Source organism: Thamnophis elegans, chromosome Z (genome assembly GCF_009769535.1).
Source record: "Thamnophis elegans isolate rThaEle1 chromosome Z, rThaEle1.pri, whole genome shotgun sequence".
In the NCBI taxonomy this organism is placed as follows: Eukaryota; Metazoa; Chordata; class Lepidosauria; order Squamata; family Colubridae; genus Thamnophis; species Thamnophis elegans.
Genome location: NC_045558.1, coordinates 13,740,695 through 13,760,006, shown reverse-complemented (window position 1 = coordinate 13,760,006; position 19,312 = coordinate 13,740,695). Strand labels below are relative to the sequence as shown.

Genomic DNA, 19,312 nt, shown 5'->3' with positions numbered 1-19,312 from the left:
TTATATTGAGGAATGTTCCTGAAAGATTTATCTTCATAAGGAAGGATTCGCAGTTCCACCCAAAACAATTACAGGTCTTAACACAAAAATGGCCAGTTTAGATTCCATCCAATACTCACACATGAAACCCTTTGTACAACACAAATCGAATAAATACCAATACCAAGACAACAGAAAAAAAATATCCAGAATAACCTCTTTAATCAAGACCTCTCTTTACTCAATATTGCTGGATGAAAATGAAGAATGGACTTGACTGAACAAGCTGCTATTAAGGTTTACCTCATGGCAGTAAGAATGGCTAATTGTCAATACTCCATTGCTCTTACTGTATCCACAGAATGCCACTCAAGGACCCTGTTTAGGGTCACCTGAACTCTCTTTGGAAAGGGTAGCCTGGAAATCCACCTACTTGGCTGTTCAGATAAATTTTCCAGGAGGATAAAATCACTCAGTTTTGTTCCCATTGGATGCCATATGTGACACAAGTCCTATGGAGATGCCCAGGGAGCAGATTTACCCAGTTAACTGAAAACAGTTTGTTTCTGTTGGCCCTGAAGAAATGGTTAAGCTTGTGGAATACATATGCCTCCATCTGGGAATTAGATCCAAACCCCTTCTAGCTGGTTAAAAACTCTCAGAAGGTTATGGTAAATTCATTCCTTTTCAAAAGGTGTTTTCTCGAGTCTTTTTGAAGAAAAAGACTTCATGTTCTTTGAAAGAGAAATCAGTTCACATCACTTGTTATGTCTGTTGCAAATATAACTGACCTCAAAGCTATCTATAATTAAAATACGGACTTGACTATTGAACAGTTTCAAATATGAACAAGGACGGTAAACAGTAGGTATTTGTTTTAGGTACAGGATAATTAGATTTTTATGGTTTTAGAAGAGCAGCAGCTGAATCCATAGTTTCTCTGCATTGTGTTGGACTCATAGGACTGGAAGGAACCTTATAATTCATTCTAGTGTAGATTCTAGTGTAACCCATTGCCCAAGCCAGGAATTCATCAACACTCCACAAAACTATTATTTTATTTACGTGATGCACATATTGAGGGCAGTCATTATTTTCCATGTAACTATTGACCAGAGAGCAGATTTACCCAGTTAACTGAAAACAGTTTGTTTCTGTTGGCTCTGAAGAAATGGTAAAGCTTGTGGAATACATATGCCTCCATCTGGGAATTAGATCCAAACCCCTTCTAGCTGGTTAAAACCTCTCAGAATGTTATGGTAAATTCATTCCTTTTCAAAAGGTGTTTTCTCGAGTCTTTTTGAAGAAGCACCCGTATGCTTCCTAATCAAGAAGCTATTCTGGACAACATTCATCCAGACTACTCTTGAAAAATATCTAGAACCTTCAGCTAGTGCAAAATGCAGTCGTGCAAGTGCTCCCTCCCCCCCAAAAAGTATGTGTAGCACCTATGCTTTAGGCACTGCATTGGGCTCCAAGGTCTCTGGATCCAATTATTCAAGATGTTGGTTATGACCTATAAAGGCCTGCATGGCATAGGGACCAGCTACCTACGGAACCAGGTTCATCCCATCACAATGACCCATCCCACCAGATTCCGGAGGGAAGATGTGTTGTGGACCCCGTCAGTTAAATAATTTTGACTGGGTCTAGGAAGAGAGCGTTTCCTACCATTGTCCCCACCCTATGGAATATTCTGCCTCTGGTGGCGGCCCCCCACTCTTATTTCCAATACATGGCTTTGCTACCTGGCATGGGGATGCCCAAGAAACACATTGCCATACGGTTGGTGCGTGCCATGAGAGCTCTCTCTTTGCCATTGTCAACCAATTTTCAACATTTACCTCATTAATAAATATTATAATATTTTTAAAATTTTCAACTCCAAATGTTAATTCTAACATTTTAATTTTGTATATATTGTTTTATATTTCAGTGTTCAGTACACTGCCAGGGTATCTTTGAGAGAAATAGGGTACTTAGAAAAAGAAACATTTCTATTGCCTTAGTAAGAAATGATGGTGAGGATTGTCTTATAATACCTTAGGATGGCTGGATCCAGAAATGGCTTTGACACACTCTCCTTTAAATCCAGAGGTATTACTCCTTGATTCCCCTAAGATTGTACTGACCATCTCCACATCCATGCTTTTATGTGTTGTTATTTTTAATGCTTTTAATGGTTAAGAGAGACAGAGTTCTAATCTGCAAGTGGTGGAGTTCATCCCACCGACAATCCTATCACTTTCCTTAGGCATTGCAAGCTTGAAGGAATCCAGATGGTGACCACAGGAGGATGCTACCATGTCGTCTCTTGAAAGTCTATCTATCTGACATCCAATCTGGAGATAATATAATGTTTTGTCCCGAAAATGCTTAGTTAATTGCTCACAAATACTCTGAAAGATCAAGAAGATTTGGTCACTCTAAACATGCTGGCCTGCATTGTCCAGTGGTGCTTATTGGCTCCACCACTCTTGATGCTTTGGAATAGGCCCAAAGGTGGACTCTTTATTTGTCCAACCCTAACCCTATGTCTGTGTAGACTTTTTACATCCATTTGTCTCATCTCTAACCCTGCAAATCTACTTTTAGTAGAGTAGCTTCTTCAAATATCTTCTAGACACCCTTCTCCAAGTGTCCTACTCCTAGATTTATTCTCTTTTTGGCTCCAAGAACTCCAGTTTCTGTGTTCTTCCACCACAAGAGATCAGCATCTCTTTTTGCCTCTTATGCAGAAAGGGAGACATTCAGGCAGGCTGCCAACTTCCCATTCCTTAATTTTTGCCACTTTGACCCCTTCTCCTTAACTAACCTGGGTTCCTTGTTCCTTTCAGTCCCTGTCCTGTTCCGTCTCTTCAACCACTATAATGATTCTACTGTAAATAATTTCTTCTTCTTCCCTCTCATAATTCGTCTGTTATTCTTTTCTCTTTGACTATTCAATTTAATCTAATGTTTCTTTGCAATCCATTTTGTTTCACCTTAGTTGTGTCCTTCACTACTATCAGTTAGCCTCTTTCTTCCCAGACTAGATAAGGCTCAAGGCATTGGGGAGGTGGTCAAGTCTTGTCTTCTTCTATACGTAAGTTCACAGCTTCAACCCTCCCTCTTTCTCCCCACCCCCACTGGGTAGGTTGCTGCCCAATAATTATCCATCCACTCCTTCACATGCTCTTCTTCTTGGACTGCTCTCAAGCTTGCTATGCAAGACTCCTACTCTTCCACTACTTAAAGCAAATTACAGCTGGAGTCTGGAGTCCATTGCCAACCAGACACAGAAAGACCAACAGGGTTCTCCAGGCAGAATCTAGAGTCATCCTTCACATTCATAAGGCACCCAAGGAGGCTGATGGCAGCATCCATTAGGACAGGTAAATGCTTATGCTTCTAAAAGGTAGAACAATTTTGTGTGTACAGTATAACATCAGTAAAAAAGCTGAATCCATAGTTTCTCTGCATTGTGTTGGACTCACAGGACTGGAAGGAACCTTATAATTCATTCTAGTGTAGATTCTAGTGTAACCCATTGCCCAAGCCAGGAATTCATCATCAGTCCACAAAACTATTGTTTTATTTATGTGAGGCACATATTGTGGGCAGTCATTATTTTCCATGTAACTATTGACCAGAGGTGGGCTGCACATACATTAACAACTGGTTCGCTGAAAATGTGACTGCACGCACTCGCTTGATGCACGGGCTGCTTTCTCCCTTTCACACGGCTTCAAATACAGAGCAAATCTTCTTAGACACCCGCGGTGAGTAGATCAGGTGAGGCACAGCAATCAGCTGGGCTTTGTGGGTGGGGAACAAAGCCAGAGAATGAGATAAATAGGACAGGCTAGCGGGTGGGTGGGCCCAGCCAGTGGTCAGAACTTCCAGTTCGCTTGAACTGGTCCAAACCTGCAGTAGCCCACCCCTTTGCTATTAGCATAGCTAAGAACAATTGTGAATATTTGGTTAGAAAATAGCTGGGGAACTAGTTCTAAAAGTTGGAGGAAATATAAATAATTGCTTCAAGAAACTATTGTATTGAATTATTGTATTCTAATAGAAGTGAATATATGTAGCTCAGGGTTGAAGTGTTGAGTTCTTGATGTTCTCTGAGCGTGATTGTTTGCTTGGAGATGTTTCATTACCCAGCAAGGTAACAACATCAGTGTGAGTCATGTTGTTGTTCACCAAAACCTCCACAGTTATTATGCTTTAAATTGATGTAAACATCATAGCTTGCTTCCTGAATTTACAATAAGGATGATGTTTAATCCATCATCAAGTTGCTTAAGATCAGCACTGGCAAGAAACATAATTAAATACCATTTTTATTATTTATAGTGGCTTTTGAAAACTGTTACATTGAAGTGTGTGAGTATTTGATTGTGGGGAATATGACATCCATGCCTCTTCGTTAGCTTCCACCCTACATTGGTAAAATATATGTTGATAGTCCAGTACATACAACATACTAAGCTATATTTAACTTATTTGGATATGACATAGCATGTTGTACAAACCCAACCATTGTGGTTTATAAATCATAGATGATAAGTTAAAACATATTACGGGAGAGCAGCCAATTATGTTTATTTGATAAAGAATGGTTAAGTCAACTAATGCTCCGTTTAGCAAATGACCTCACTTTATATTGTTTTTAAATCACTAAGTTTACACAAGTTAAGCCAAAACTAGCCAAACCACATGCTTGATATCTGAACTGAGCCACAGCTGTTGGACTTTGAGCGTGAGAATATCTCACTCAACTTTCTAATGAACTACGAGCTTCTGTCAACATAGCTACAATATGTACTGATAAAATGAGTACATCTGAAATTGTAATAATTTACCACATATTGTCTCATCTGATTTGGTCTCACATTTTACTGATTATTGTTGGGATATTTAGAGGGACTAGCAGTTTGAGCAAGGAATCTTGCACAGATGGCTGGAGCACAAGCAAAAATATAATAACCCTAGTCATGTCATCGCTTCATTCTGAAGAACTGATGTTGATTGTCTTAAGAATAACGAAAAGCATGAGTTAAAACTTAGTGTATGGGCCAGCTAATCTGGAAGGGAAGAAGAGGAGATGGAAGGTTAATGTGCAAAGTTGTTTATTCACAGCTTCACATTTTTGATAACTTAGAATGAAACAGAAGCTTTTCCCCGAATCTGTTTTAAAATGTAATAATACCATTAAAAACTTCCACAGTGCTTAAAACCCATTGTCACTTGCCAAGGAGGATGCCAGTCTTGTCAGTCAAGGAATTCTGGTTGGCAGGTTCAGGAGAAAGTGATTGTCTACTGTGGCTCCTGCCTTATGGAACATCTTTACTCCTGAGAAAGATTGGCTCCCACCAATCTTCCACAGGATCTTATGCCGGCCAGATGGCCTGGGGCCTTGACTAACAAGGGAGCATCATATTGAGGTGGTTGTGGAATTAAAAGGCAATCCCCCCCCCCTCCTTGTTCCTTCTCTTCTCTTCTCTTCTCTTCTCTTAACTATATCTTGGTTAGGATTTCTACTTTTACTCTTTGAAAGATATTTATTTGTTAGGTTTTTAATGTTCTAATGCCTGAAGTCGCCCAGAGACATTTGCAATGAGATGGGGCAGGTGGGGATGGGGAGAAATTAAATTCAGCAAACGGACAAAATAGCATGTCTAATCTGAGGAAGATTTAAAGCAACCATTTAAGTTCCTGAAAGTTAGAAATGTTTTTAAAAATTGGCAAAGGCCTATGTTAAAGAAAATAAATAGCTATAGTTTTTTTTAAAAAAAACAGCTCTAGGAGGTTTTGTAGTCTACAAATCTAAGCACGATTACTAAGAAGTAAAATTCAGTTTTAGTCACAAGGCAACAAATCATGCCACTCTTCTTTAATAAAAATAATGCACAAAACATATATGCACAGTACGGTTGTTATCTGATTAGCAGCATAAATATGGAAGAGCAAGATAATGGCCACAATGGGGCTGCAGAGACAGGGCCCTTAAATGGGCCTTCAGTGCTTAAAAAAGCTAAACCACATTATGGGCCCCTCTAAGGCTGGCTCATGCCCATAGAAAAACTGGGCATTTGCTTAAGGTAGCATGATGAGGGGAGACGGAAGGAGCTTTCGGTAAGTGGAAGCAACCGGCTTCACTGTATTCTGACTAGAGCAACCACTAGATGGCAACCAAGAGAAACAGACCATCTAAGTTCCTGGAATTCTCTAGGATTTTTTAATTTGGCTTGGTCTAGGACAGTGATGTAGAACCTTTTTGGCAATCAGTGCCCAAACCAGAGTGCGCATGCATGCATGCATGCCAAAGCACTGGAAACCCAAAGACCAGCTGACTGGCATATGCATGTCTGTTTTTTTGGCCATTTTTCTGGCCGCTTTCAAGCCCCGGCACCTGCAAAGACCAGATAGAAACCAGAAGAGCAGCTGGCGAAAGTGCGCATACCCACAGAGAGGCCATAGGTTCGCCATCACGGGTCTAGGATGCTGACAGTTTGCTAGTTGGAATTATGGTTAAGTCCATGTGTTTTGAAATTAAGGAGTTTTCATGTTTTCTAATTGCTAGTTGGTGATAATGGAGTTGGGGTATTGTTAGCTCATTTAGGTATAGCTGGTGAAAAAGTGTTTTGGTTTTGATCACTGGCTTTTTGGGGGGGAGGGATATGTCTTCCATAGACTGTGAGGGGAGGGGGGGTTCACATGCAACCTCTTCCATTGCCATGGAGGCTGGGGCCGAGGAGGAGAAGACAGAGATGGGGCCGACAGAGGAAATGTCACAACCTCTCTGGCTCCAGATGAGACAGGATGAGGCAGTCTCGAGTCTCTCAGGCATAGAATGAGTGGTCAGTGAAGAAGAAGAAGAAGAAGAAGAAGAAGAAGAAGAAGAAGAAGAAGAAGAAGAGAGGGCACAGGATGACTGAGCGAGGGGGGGGAGGAGGCAAAAAGGACAGACAGCAGAAGAGCAATTGTCTATCATGCCTGATTCCCAAGCTTGGAGAATGAACAGGAGGCGGGATCAGTGCAGGGTGACCCAGTGACTTGGGAAGAGGGCGACCTACCCCTCCTAACCAAGCTCACCTGGGGAATAGGATTTAAGAAGATACTGTGGGGAGGGGCATTTGTCGGGAACAGGTATTGCATTCTTCCAGCCACACTTATGATTACAGACATCTTGCAATCTTGTTTTGCCTTGCTTTGCTTTACCTTGCCTTTTTTTGCTGCAGCCCCAACGAACTTTCCGAACGACGAGGACGCCCCATGATCATGTTCTGATCCCAGGACTGCTGCTCCTCTGGATATATAGCAGCCAAGAACTATTGGAAGCATGTGTGTGCCCTGCTCTTGAATTTGCAGTGCACCATGGGGATTTTGGGGAAAGTTTGAACTAATAAAAGGGAATTAAAAGCCTTCAGTTCAGCTGTGTCGCTTCCCAGCCCGGGTCATCACAATCCTGCACATGCGCAGATGAAGCTTTGCTCGCTCACTTCTTGCACGGACCAGTTCCTAACAGGCCACGGACCGGTACCGTCCTCAAGGAAGAGGTTGGGAACCTCTGTCTTGAACCATGAACCCCTTTTCATGATTCTCAGAGTTACTTTAGTATGTACTTGTGCATGTTCTTACACAGGTTCTGTTGCAGAAAACCGAGTTTTTACTTTGGTGATGGAGCACTTGGTTAGGATGGGTAGTTCTACTACAATGTTCTACTTTCTTGTGTTATTAAGATAGGGGAAACTGCTTTGGATTCCACTGGTCTATCTCAGACACTCTTTCCTTTATGAAGATTGTTTTAATTTAAAAAAATTGAATCATGAACTGACATCCTGCAAAGCAAAGAACTGGATTTCAGCCACCATTTTTACTGAAGAGGTGCCTTGCCTCTTCTATCATGGCAGCCATTTTGTGAATATGCTCTCCACAAAACCCCCAAGGGATCGCAGCCTAAAAGGGTAGACTTTGTTTAAATTAGAAAACAGTCTCTAAGCAAAAGAATATGAACCCATGATAGTAATTTCCATCTTATGGTTTAGAGACAGAGATCACCAAAAGTGCTATGATTTTTTTAAAAAAAAAATTATTATAGGATAATAGTTAAGGCCAAGAAAAACATCTTTGATTTACTTTGTGGTTAAGCACCATAGTTTTTATTTTTGGCTTTAAACTTGGATTAAGTTGCTTGGCTTCAAAACATTCTTTTGAATAGATTCAGTTGGTCTCCTTCATTTGTTTGTTTGTTTTATTGATAAATAATGAGCTCAAGGTCTTGGCTTGCAAACTTATCTAGCTTTAGGCTTCTTTAGAGCTAGACATAAAAGAGATATATAGAAAATAAAGAAAAGGAAGGTATTCAGAATTACGCCTCGCTGATTTCACCGGAGGTTGTTTCTAGTAAAATATCTTTATTTACTGTAGTTGTTCCTTTATAATCAGTGATAAAGATGAAAAAACACATTTAAAAAAATAGACAAAGCTTTTTGAATTTGTATTTGTGCGCCCAAAACTAAGCTGCATTAATTTTGAAATGTAATTTCTCTATATTCTCTTCATCTGCTTGCCTGTTCTAACGAAAAAACAATTCAAATGAAGTTTTGGAATATTCAGTAGGTGAAAGGACTATTCAAACATTCTCTTTTCCAATTCTAAGTCATTGTTATTTGTTACTTTAATTATATAGAAATTTTACAAAGATATTAAATAAATGTGGGCACCCCACACTTATTCACAGGTTGCTCAAAGGATAAGGTAGCTGATTATATTGAGGAATATTCCTGAAAGATTTATCTTCATAAGGAAGGATTCGCAGTTCCACCCAAAACAATTACAGGTCTTAACACAAAAATGGCCAGTTTAGATTCCATCCAATACTCACACATGAAACCCTTTGTACAACACAAATCGAATAAATACCAATACCAAGACAACAGAAAAAAATATCCAGAATAACCTCTTTAATCAAGACCTCTCTTTACTCAATATTGCTGGATGAAAATGAAGAATGGACTTGACTGAACAAGCTGCTATTAAGGTTTACCTCATGGCAGTAAGAATGGCTAATTGTCAATACTCCATTGCTCTTACTGTATCCACAGAATGCCACTCAAGGACCCTGTTTAGGGTCACCTGAACTCTCTTTGGAAAGGGTAGCCTGGAAATCCACCTACTTGGCTGTTCAGATAAATTTTCCAGGAGGATAAAATCACTCAGTTTTGTTCCCATTGGATGCCATATGTGACACAAGTCCTATGGAGATGCCCAGGGAGCAGATTTACCCAGTTAACTGAAAACAGTTTGTTTCTGTTGGCCCTGAAGAAATGGTTAAGCTTGTGGAATACATATGCCTCCATCTGGGAATTAGATCCAAACCCCTTCTAGCTGGTTAAAAACTCTCAGAAGGTTATGGTAAATTCATTCCTTTTCAAAAGGTGTTTTCTCGAGTCTTTTTGAAGAAAAAGACTTCATGTTCTTTGAAAGAGAAATCAGTTCACATCACTTGTTATGTCTGTTGCAAATATAACTGACCTCAAAGCTATCTATAATTAAAATACAGACTTGACTATTGAACAGTTTCAAATATGAACAAGGACGGTAAACAGTAGGTATTTGTTTTAGGTACAGGATAATTAGATTTTTATGGTTTTAGAAGAGCAGCAGCTGAATCCATAGTTTCTCTGCATTGTGTTGGACTCATAGGACTGGAAGGAACCTTATAATTCATTCTAGTGTAGATTCTAGTGTAACCCATTGCCCAAGCCAGGAATTCATCAACACTCCACAAAACTATTATTTTATTTACGTGATGCACATATTGAGGGCAGTCATTATTTTCCATGTAACTATTGACCAGAGAGCAGATTTACCCAGTTAACTGAAAACAGTTTGTTTCTGTTGGCTCTGAAGAAATGGTAAAGCTTGTGGAATACATATGCCTCCATCTGGGAATTAGATCCAAACCCCTTCTAGCTGGTTAAAACCTCTCAGAATGTTATGGTAAATTCATTCCTTTTCAAAAGGTGTTTTCTCGAGTCTTTTTGAAGAAGCACCCGTATGCTTCCTAATCAAGAAGCTATTCTGGACAACATTCATCCAGACTACTCTTGAAAAATATCTAGAACCTTCAGCTAGTGCAAAATGCAGTCGTGCAAGTGCTCCCTCCCCCCCCCAAAAGTATGTGTAGCACCTATGCTTTAGGCACTGCATTGGGCTCCAAGGTCTCTGGATCCAATTATTCAAGATGTTGGTTATGACCTATAAAGGCCTGCATGGCATAGGGACCAGCTACCTACGGAACCAGGTTCATCCCATCACAATGACTCATCCCACCAGATTCCGGAGGGAAGATGTGTTGTGGACCCCGTCAGTTAAATAATTTTGACTGGGTCTAGGAGGAGAGCGTTTCCTACCATTGTCCCCACCCTATGGAATATTCTGCCTCTGGTGGCGGCCCCCCACTCTTATTTCCAATACATGGCTTTCCCACCTGGCATGGGGATGCCCAAGAAACACATTGCCATGAGGTTGGTGAATGCCATGAGACCTCTCTCTTTGCCGTTGTCAACCAATTTTCAACAGGGTTACATTTACCTCATTAATAAATATTATAATATTTTTAAATTTTTCAACTCCAAATATTAATTCTAACATTTTAATTTTGTATATACTGTTGTTTGTCTCGAAAATGCTTAGTTAATTGCTCACAAATACTCTGAAAGATCAAGAAGATTTGGTCACTCTAAACATGCTGGCCTGCATTGTCCAGTGGTGCTTATTGGCTCCGCCACTCTTGATGCTTTGGAATAGGCCCAAAGGTGGACTCTTTATTTGTCCAACCCTAACCCTATGTCTGTGTAGACTTTTTACATCCATTTGTCTCATCTCTAACCCTGCAAATCTACTTTTAGTAGAGTAGCTTCTTCAAATATCTTCTAGACACCCTTCTCCAAGTGTCCTACTCCTAGATTTATTCTCTTTTTGGCTCCAAGAACTCCAGCTTCTGTGTTCTTCCACCACAAGAGATCAGCATCTCTTTTTGCCTCTTATGCAGAAAGGGAGACATTCAGGCAGGCTGCCAACTTCCCATTCCTTAATTTTTGCCACTTTGACCCCTTCTCCTTAACTAACCTGGGTTCCTTGTTCTTTTCAGTCCCTGTCCTGTTCCGTCTCTTCAACCACTATAATGATTCTACTGTAAATAATTTCTTCTTCTTCCCTCTCATAATTCCTCTGTTATTCTTTTCTCTTTGACTATTCAATTTAATCTAATGTTTCTTTGCAATCCATTTTGTTTCACCTTAGTTGTGTCCTTCACTACTATCAGTTAGCCTCTTTCTTCCCAGACTAGATAAGGCTCAAGGCATTGGGGAGGTGGTCAAGTCTTGTCTTCTTCTATACGCAAGTTCACAGCTTCAACCCTCCCTCTTTCTCCCCACCCCCACTGGGTAGGTTGCTGCCCAATAATTATCCATCCACTCCTTCACATGCTCTTCTTCTTGGACTGCTCTCAAGCTTGCTATGCAAGACTCCTACTCTTCCACTACTTAAAGCAAATTACAGCTGGAGTCCATTGCCAACCAGACACAGAAAGACCAACAGGGTTCTCCAGGCAGAATCTAGAGTCATCCTTCACATTCATAAGGCACCCAAGGAGGCTGATGGCAGCATCCATTAGGACAGGTAAATGCTTATGCTTCTAAAAGATAGAACAATTTTGTGTGTACAGTATAACATCAGTAAAAAAGCAAGTTATAAAATTATATTGTTTCCTTCCTTTTTTCTTTTCTTTGCTTTTCCTTTCCTTCCCACCCAGATTGGCATCTCTTCAGAGTATTCATCCATGCCAAATCTTATAGCACAGGTAGTTCTTTTCTGATATTTTTCTGTTTGTGTTGGTGCTTTTGCCAAAAAGCTTTAAAGGTGAACCCCATGCTTTCTATACTTAGTCTTTTCAGTTTGTATTGAGTGGGAGGTAAATTTATATAATACAAACTAGCAAGACCATACTGGCAAACTGCATTCCTTCAGTACATGATAAACGTTCAGTTTGGGAAAAACCTCATCTTTAATTTCAATATAATAATGGAAGAAAAGAATTGTGAATAAAGAATAGCAAACCAATCTAACGCAGGCAATTAAAAATTTTTGCTTTGGTCAAAAATTAAGTCTAAACTTTAGAAAAGTAATCTAAACTTATGTAGAAAAAGGTTTTGTTTTATGAGGGCAAAGTGAGAGAGTGACTTAAACTTTGTAAATTTTTTAGAGTTAGGATGGATTTTCTATTGGTTTGACATATGTAATTAAAAGAAAAGTCCAATGCATTGTTTTTATAAAGTGGATTTGAAAATGGGATGAATAAGTTATTGTTTAAAGCTTGTAAAGTATTTTGAAATAAAATTTGGAAAGTATTTATGTTCAAGAGGCTGAGGAAAGAGAAATTATGACCTTCCATTTTTCTTTATTCTTATATGTATAATGCTCAAGTAATTCTTATAATTTGCAAAATATTATTGAAAGTGTGTGTGTGTGTGTGTGTGTGTGTGTGTGTGTGTGTGTGTGTGTGTGTGTGAAAAGGAAGTTGAAAATGTTGTTATAATTAATTGGCCTTGATTATAAAGGTTGCTCAAAGGATAAGGTAGCTGATTATATTGAGGAATGTTCCTGAAAGATTTATCTTCATAAGGAAGGATTCGCAGTTCCACCCAAAACAATTACAGGTCTTAACACAAAAATGGCCAGTTTAGATTCCATCCAATACTCACACATGAAACCCTTTGTACAACACAAATCGAATAAATACCAATACCAACACAACTGAAAAAAAATATCCAGAATAACCTCTTTAATCAAGACCTCTCTTTACTCAATATTGCTGGATGAAAATGAAGAATGGACTTGACTGAACAAGCTGCTATTAAGGTTTACCTCATGGCAGTAAGAATGGCTAATTGTCAATACTCCATTGCTCTTACTGTATCCACAGAATGCCACCCAAGGACCCTGTTTAGGGTCACCTGAACTCTCTTTGGAAAGGGTAGCCTGGAAATCCACCTACTTGGCTGTTCAGATAAATTTTCCAGGAGGATAAAATCACTCAGTTTTGTTCCCATTGGATGCCATATGTGACACAAGTCTTATAGAGATGCCCAGGGAGCAGATTAACCGAGTTAACTGAAAACAGTTTGTTTCTGTTGGTCCTGAAGAAATGGTTAAGCTTGTGGAATACATATGCCTCCATCTGGGAATTAGATCCAAACCCCTTCTAGCTGGTTAGAAACTCTCAGAAGGTTACGGTAAATTCATTCCTTTTCAAAAGGTGTTTTCTCGAGTCTTTTTGAAGAAAAAGACTTCATGTTCTTTGAAAGTGAAATCAGTTCACATCACTTGTTATGTCTGTTGCAAATATAACTGACCTCAAAGCTATCTATAATTAAAATACGGACTTGACTATTGAACAGTTTCAAATATGAACAAGGACGGTAAACAGTAGGTATTTGTTTTAGGTACAGGATAATTAGATTTTTATGGTTTTAAAAGAGAAGCAGCTGAATCCATAGTTTCTCTGCATTGTGTTGGACTCAAAGGACTGGAAGGAACCTTATAATTCATTCTAGTGTAGGTTCTAGTGTAACCCATTGCCCAAGCCAGGAATTCATCAACACTCCACAAAACTATTATTTTATTTACGTGATGCACATATTGAGGGCAGTCATTATTTTCCATGTAACTATTGACCAGAGAGCAGATTTACCCAGTTAACTGAAAACAGTTTGTTTCTCTTGGCTCTGAAGAAATGGTAAAGCTTGTGGAATACATATGCCTCCATCTGGGAATTAGATCCAAACCCCTTCTAGCTGGTTAAAACCTCTCAGAATGTTATGGTAAATTCATTCCTTTTCAAAAGGTGTTTTCTCGAGTCTTTTTGAAGAAGCACCCGTATGCTTCCTAATCAAGAAGCTATTCTGGACAACATTCGTCCAGACTACTCTTGAAAAATATCTAGAACCTTCAGCTAGTGCAAAATGCAGTCGTGCAAGTGCTCCCTCCCCCCCAAAAAGTATGTGTAGCACCTATGCTTTAGGCACTGCATTGGGCTCCAAGGTCTCTGGATCCAATTATTCAAGATGTTGGTTATGACCTATAAAGGCCTGCATGGCATAGGGACCAGCTACCTACGGAACCAGGTTCATCCCATCACAATGACCCATCCCACCAGATTCCGGAGGGAAGATGTGTTGTGGACCCCGTCAGTTAAATAATTTTGACTGGGTCTAGGAGGAGAGCGTTTCCTACCATTGTCCCCACCCTATGGAATATTCTGCCTCTGGAGGCGGCCCCCCACTCTTATTTCCAATACATGGCTTTGCTACCTGGCATGGGGATGCCCAAGAAACACATTGCCATGAGGTTGGTGCGTGCCATGAGAGCTCTCTCTTTGCCATTGTCAACCAATTTTCAACAGGGTTACATTTACCTCATTAATAAATATTATAATATTTTAAAATTTTTCAACTCCAAATGTTAATTCTAACATTTTAATTTTGTATATACTGTTGTTTTGTCCCGAAAATGCTTAGTTAATTGCTCACAAATACTCTGAAAGATCAAGAAGATTTGGTCACTCTAAACATGCTGGCCTGCATTGTCCAGTGGTGCTTATTGGCTCCCCCACTCTTGATGCTTTGGAATAGGCCCAAAGGTGGACTCTTTATTTGTCCAACCCTAACCCTATGTCTGTGTAGACTTTTTACATCCATTTGTCTCATCTCTAACCCTGCAAATCTACTTTTAGTAGAGTAGCTTCTTCAAATATCTTCTAGACACCCTTCTCCAAGTGTCCTACTCCTAAATTTATTCTCTTTTTGGCTCCAAGAACTCCAGCTTCTGTGTTCTTCCACCACAAGAGATCAGCATCTCTTTTTGCCTCTTATGCAGAAAGGGAGACATTCAGGCAGGCTGCCAACTTCCCATTCCTTAATTTTTGCCACTTTGACCCCTTCTCCTTAACTAACCTGGGTTCCTTGTTCCTTTCAGTCCCTGTCCTGTTCCGTCTCTTCAACCACTATAATGATTCTACTGTAAATAATTTCTTCTTCTTCCCTCTCATAATTCGTCTGTTATTCTTTTCTCTTTGACTATTCAATTTAATCTAATGTTTCTTTGCAATCCATTTTGTTTCACCTTAGTTGTGTCCTTCACTACTATCAGTTAGCCTCTTTCTTCCCAGACTAGATAAGGCTCAAGGCATTGGGGAGGTGGTCAAGTCTTGTCTTCTTCTATACGCAAGTTCACAGCTTCAACCCTCCCTCTTTCTCCCCACCCCCACTGGGTAGGTTGCTGCCCAATAATTATCCATCCACTCCTTCACATGCTCTTCTTCTTGGACTGCTCTCAAGCTTGCTATGCAAGACTCCTACTCTTCCACTACTTAAAGCAAATTACAGCTGGAGTCCATTGCCAACCAGACACAGAAAGACCAACAGGGTTCTCCAGGCAGAATCTAGAGTCATCCTTCACATTCATAAGGCACCCAAGGAGGCTGATGGCAGCATCCATTAGGACAGGTAAATGCTTATGCTTCTAAAAGATAGAACAATTTTGTGTGTACAGTATAACATCAGTAAAAAAGCAAGTTATAAAATTATATTGTTTCCTTCCTTTTTTCTTTTCTTTGCTTTTCCTTTCCTTCCCACCCAGATTGGCATCTCTTCAGAGTATTCATCCATGCCAAATCTTATAGCACAGGTAGTTCTTTTCTGATATTTTTCTGTTTGTGTTGGTGCTTTTGCCAAAAAGCTTTAAAGGTGAACCCCATGCTTTCTATACTTAGTCTTTTCAGTTTGTATTGAGTGGGAGGTAAATTTATATAATACAAACTAGCAAGACCATACTGGCAAACTGCATTCCTTCAGTACATGATAAACGTTCAGTTTGGGAAAAACCTCATCTTTAATTTCAATATAATAATGGAAGAAAAGAATTGTGAATAAAGAATAGCAAACCAATCTAACGCAGGCAATTAAAAATTTTTGCTTTGGTCAAAAATTAAGTCTAAACTTTAGAAAAGTAATCTAAACTTATGTAGAAAAAGGTTTTGTTTTATGAGGGCAAAGTGAGAGAGTGACTTAAACTTTGTAAATTTTTTAGAGTTAGGATGGATTTTCTATTGGTTTGACATATGTAATTAAAAGAAAAGTCCAATGCATTGTTTTTATAAAGTGGATTTGAAAATGGGATGAATAAGTTATTGTTTAAAGCTTGTAAAGTATTTTGAAATAAAATTTGGAAAGTATTTATGTTCAAGAGGATGAGGAAAGAGAAATTATGACCTTCCATTTTTCCTTATTCTTATATGTAATTCTTATAATTTGCAAAATATTATTGAAAGTCTGTTTGTGTGTGTGTGTGTGTGTGTGTGTGTGTATGTGAAAAGAAAGTTGAAAATGTTGTTATAATTAATTGGCCTTGATTATAAAGATAATTTTTTTGAAGAAATGTCTAGAATCTTAAAATGAATATAACAGAGTTTTCTCTTTAAGGTTAAAGTATTTGAAAGACTATGATTTTTATTAAATGATGATGATATTTAGAAAGATTAATCAGTGTAAATAGAAATATATTATCATTTTCCACAACAGGAGAAAAATAAATTTAGTTAAGATTGCAATGTAAACTATTTTTAACAAAGATATTTTATTTGATCTATTGAGATATTGCTTCTGTTTTTTAAACTTGAAATAAAAAAACACTTAGAATTTAGTTTGAAGCTTAATAATTGTGTAGTTAGTGTCTTGTGTGTCTTGTAATAATTATAGGTAATGCAGAAAGTTGACGTTATAAATGTATTAGAATTTTGCTGTTTTGGAAAGAGTCAGAAGTCAGCACATTTTTTACTCTTCTTTTTTAAAATCTTCATTGTACTTTATGCTATAATAAATCTTGATAGAACTTTCATTAAAAAAAAGTTGTCTAAAGTTCTAAACTATATACAGTCTCAAAGTTTTTGAAAACAATAGTCGTTTAAACAATGCTGCTTAGTCGGATGGGGATCATTGGAATTGTTTTATAGCCCATCTCTGAACTATACATCTGGAAAACATCAAAAGAAAAAGCTACATAATAATGTTCTTTAAATGAACCTACAATATTGAAATTATTTCTGTGCTCTGCCATGTTGACTTTCCTCATCATTTGTTTAGTTATATACTAATATAGATTGTCTTAAAGTATTAAGAATTAAAAGCAACCCAGAGACTATCCCAAACAGAAAATTGTATCAAGACTAAAAAAGATTTAATTAGCTGGAATAATCCAAATGCAGATCCTGCGGAAATGGTTGCCCTAAAATAACTATTTTTTTTCCTATTGTTACTAATGGAATGTATTTTCAAGTTATTGTATTTTGGACTTCAGCTTTTGTTCTTCTAGAATAATGTAGAATTGTGCTTGGCTTGACTGGAGAGGATAGTTTGCTGCTTTTTCACCAGGAAACTTTCGGCAGAACTGATTCCGTGTGTCTAAGGAATTTACAACATTAATTCTCTCCTAGAAACTACTTGTGTTTGTGACCTCTTGTTGGAGTTCCAAGCTGATATTTAGATTTTTGATTCTAGATGTCCATACAGAAGCAGTCCAAGCAGCGCTGGCAAAACATAAAGAACGGAAAATGGCAGTACCTATGCCATCCAAGAGACGTTCACTGGTGGTGCAAACATCAATGGATGCCTATACTCCTCCAGGTAAAGGACCTGTATTAAGGATGTTATGATTGGTCATTTGAGCACTCGTAACAGTAAATAGGTGTGGATGAATATGTAAAGTAAGAATTGATATTAAACAAAGTGCATTTAGTTCAAGATTTTGAGTTCCCACTGTGGCTAAACTAGATATTCTTGTGCTGTAGCTTTTATAGCATCTGGTGTTTATTGCATGCTGTTACTAATGTTAGAGAATTGCTACTTTGGGAATGGACATGCTTTTAGAGTAAAGCAATGATTCGGATTAAATTGTGAATAGTACAAACAACATTACCTGCTTTTGATATAACTTCTAAATCAAGATATCTAGAGAACACCAGATTGGAGAAAATTATTGTAATGACTCGGTTCTGTTGCATGGCTACATCAGTATATTTGAACTTATGCCAACTACTTTAACCCTAGCTCAACAGAAAATGGTGCCTGAATTGCTTTGCAAATTTCTTGGACACCACTGCAATTTGAACTGAACTCTTTGGCTTTGGGTCAGTGTCTGAATACTGCAACATAAAAATAATCATGCATTTGTCTACCATGCTAGATACGTCCTCTGGCTCTGAAGATGAAGGTTCCGTGCAGGGCGATTCCCAGGGAACACCAACCTCAAGCCAAGGGAGTATAAATATGGAGCACTGGATCAGCCAAGCCATCCATGGTTCAACCACCTCTACCACTTCTTCATCCTCAACCCAAAGTGGTGGCAGTGGGGCTGCACATAGGCTAGCTGATGTTATGTCACAAACTCATATAGGTATGTATGGAAACCCCCCTTTTTTTAAACATACAGTTCTTATTTGTTAATGAATTATATTTTTAGGTATTATTTTACAAAAATTTCAAAACACAAAGTAATTTTGAAGGAAAAACATCCCACTCTGGGAGAAACATCATAAATGCCTTTTCAAGGACACTCAACAGACATATATCAGTGCCAGATGTGTTTTAAGGTTGTCTCCCTTTCCTTTAACCTTGGAACACTATTTAGACCAGAAGTTCTTTGTTTCCTCCCCCACCCACCTTTTAAAACAATAGTTCTCTGATAATACTAATTGAAGGCCATGTTCTTTCAAAAAAGCCAAAAATGAGTGGAAGAGTTCCTTTCTTAAGGCGAAACTTTATCATGCAATATTAAAGATTTTTTTTAATACCAAACTGGCTAAATCAAATATTTAGTGACATGTTTGATTGGGGAGGGTACATGTTCTATCAAATGCATGAAATTATTAAATGTTCTAATCAAGACAGTTTCATGAGTTAAAAAACCATAACAAAATATAACTCTAAATTACAAGGCACATATTCCTACAGTTTGAAAATGTGTAACTAAAGAGAATTATGGGTTAGCATGACAGATTAAAGTCAACTAGTCTTTACATTTCTTAATTGGATCATAACTAGATATTTAGAGATGACCTTCTCCGTTTGATGGCATGGTGAAAAGATACCTATTAATGAAAGGCTTATGAGTAAATCAGTATGCTGGAAGAGAACACAAATGCACGGATTGAAATAAGAACTCTTTAAACAGAATAAACCTCTTGTTCTCAAAGTATGGATTGCTAATAATATTAAGGGAGTGTAAC

The 19,312-nt window shown here is 38.4% G+C and overlaps 1 protein-coding gene across 3 annotated transcripts in view; it reads left to right on the top strand.

Annotated features, from left to right (window-relative positions):
* Positions 1–19,312, top strand: part of DIP2C (disco interacting protein 2 homolog C) — a 369,519-nt gene that overhangs the window by 243,477 nt on the left and 106,730 nt on the right. For all 3 annotated transcript variants that reach the window (XM_032234885.1, XM_032234886.1, XM_032234888.1), the window contains 2 exons: positions 17,586–17,711; positions 18,271–18,480. In XM_032234885.1, coding sequence (XP_032090776.1) covers positions 17,586–17,711; positions 18,271–18,480 — 336 coding nt within the window. The remainder of the gene's footprint in view (positions 1–17,585; positions 17,712–18,270; positions 18,481–19,312) is intronic.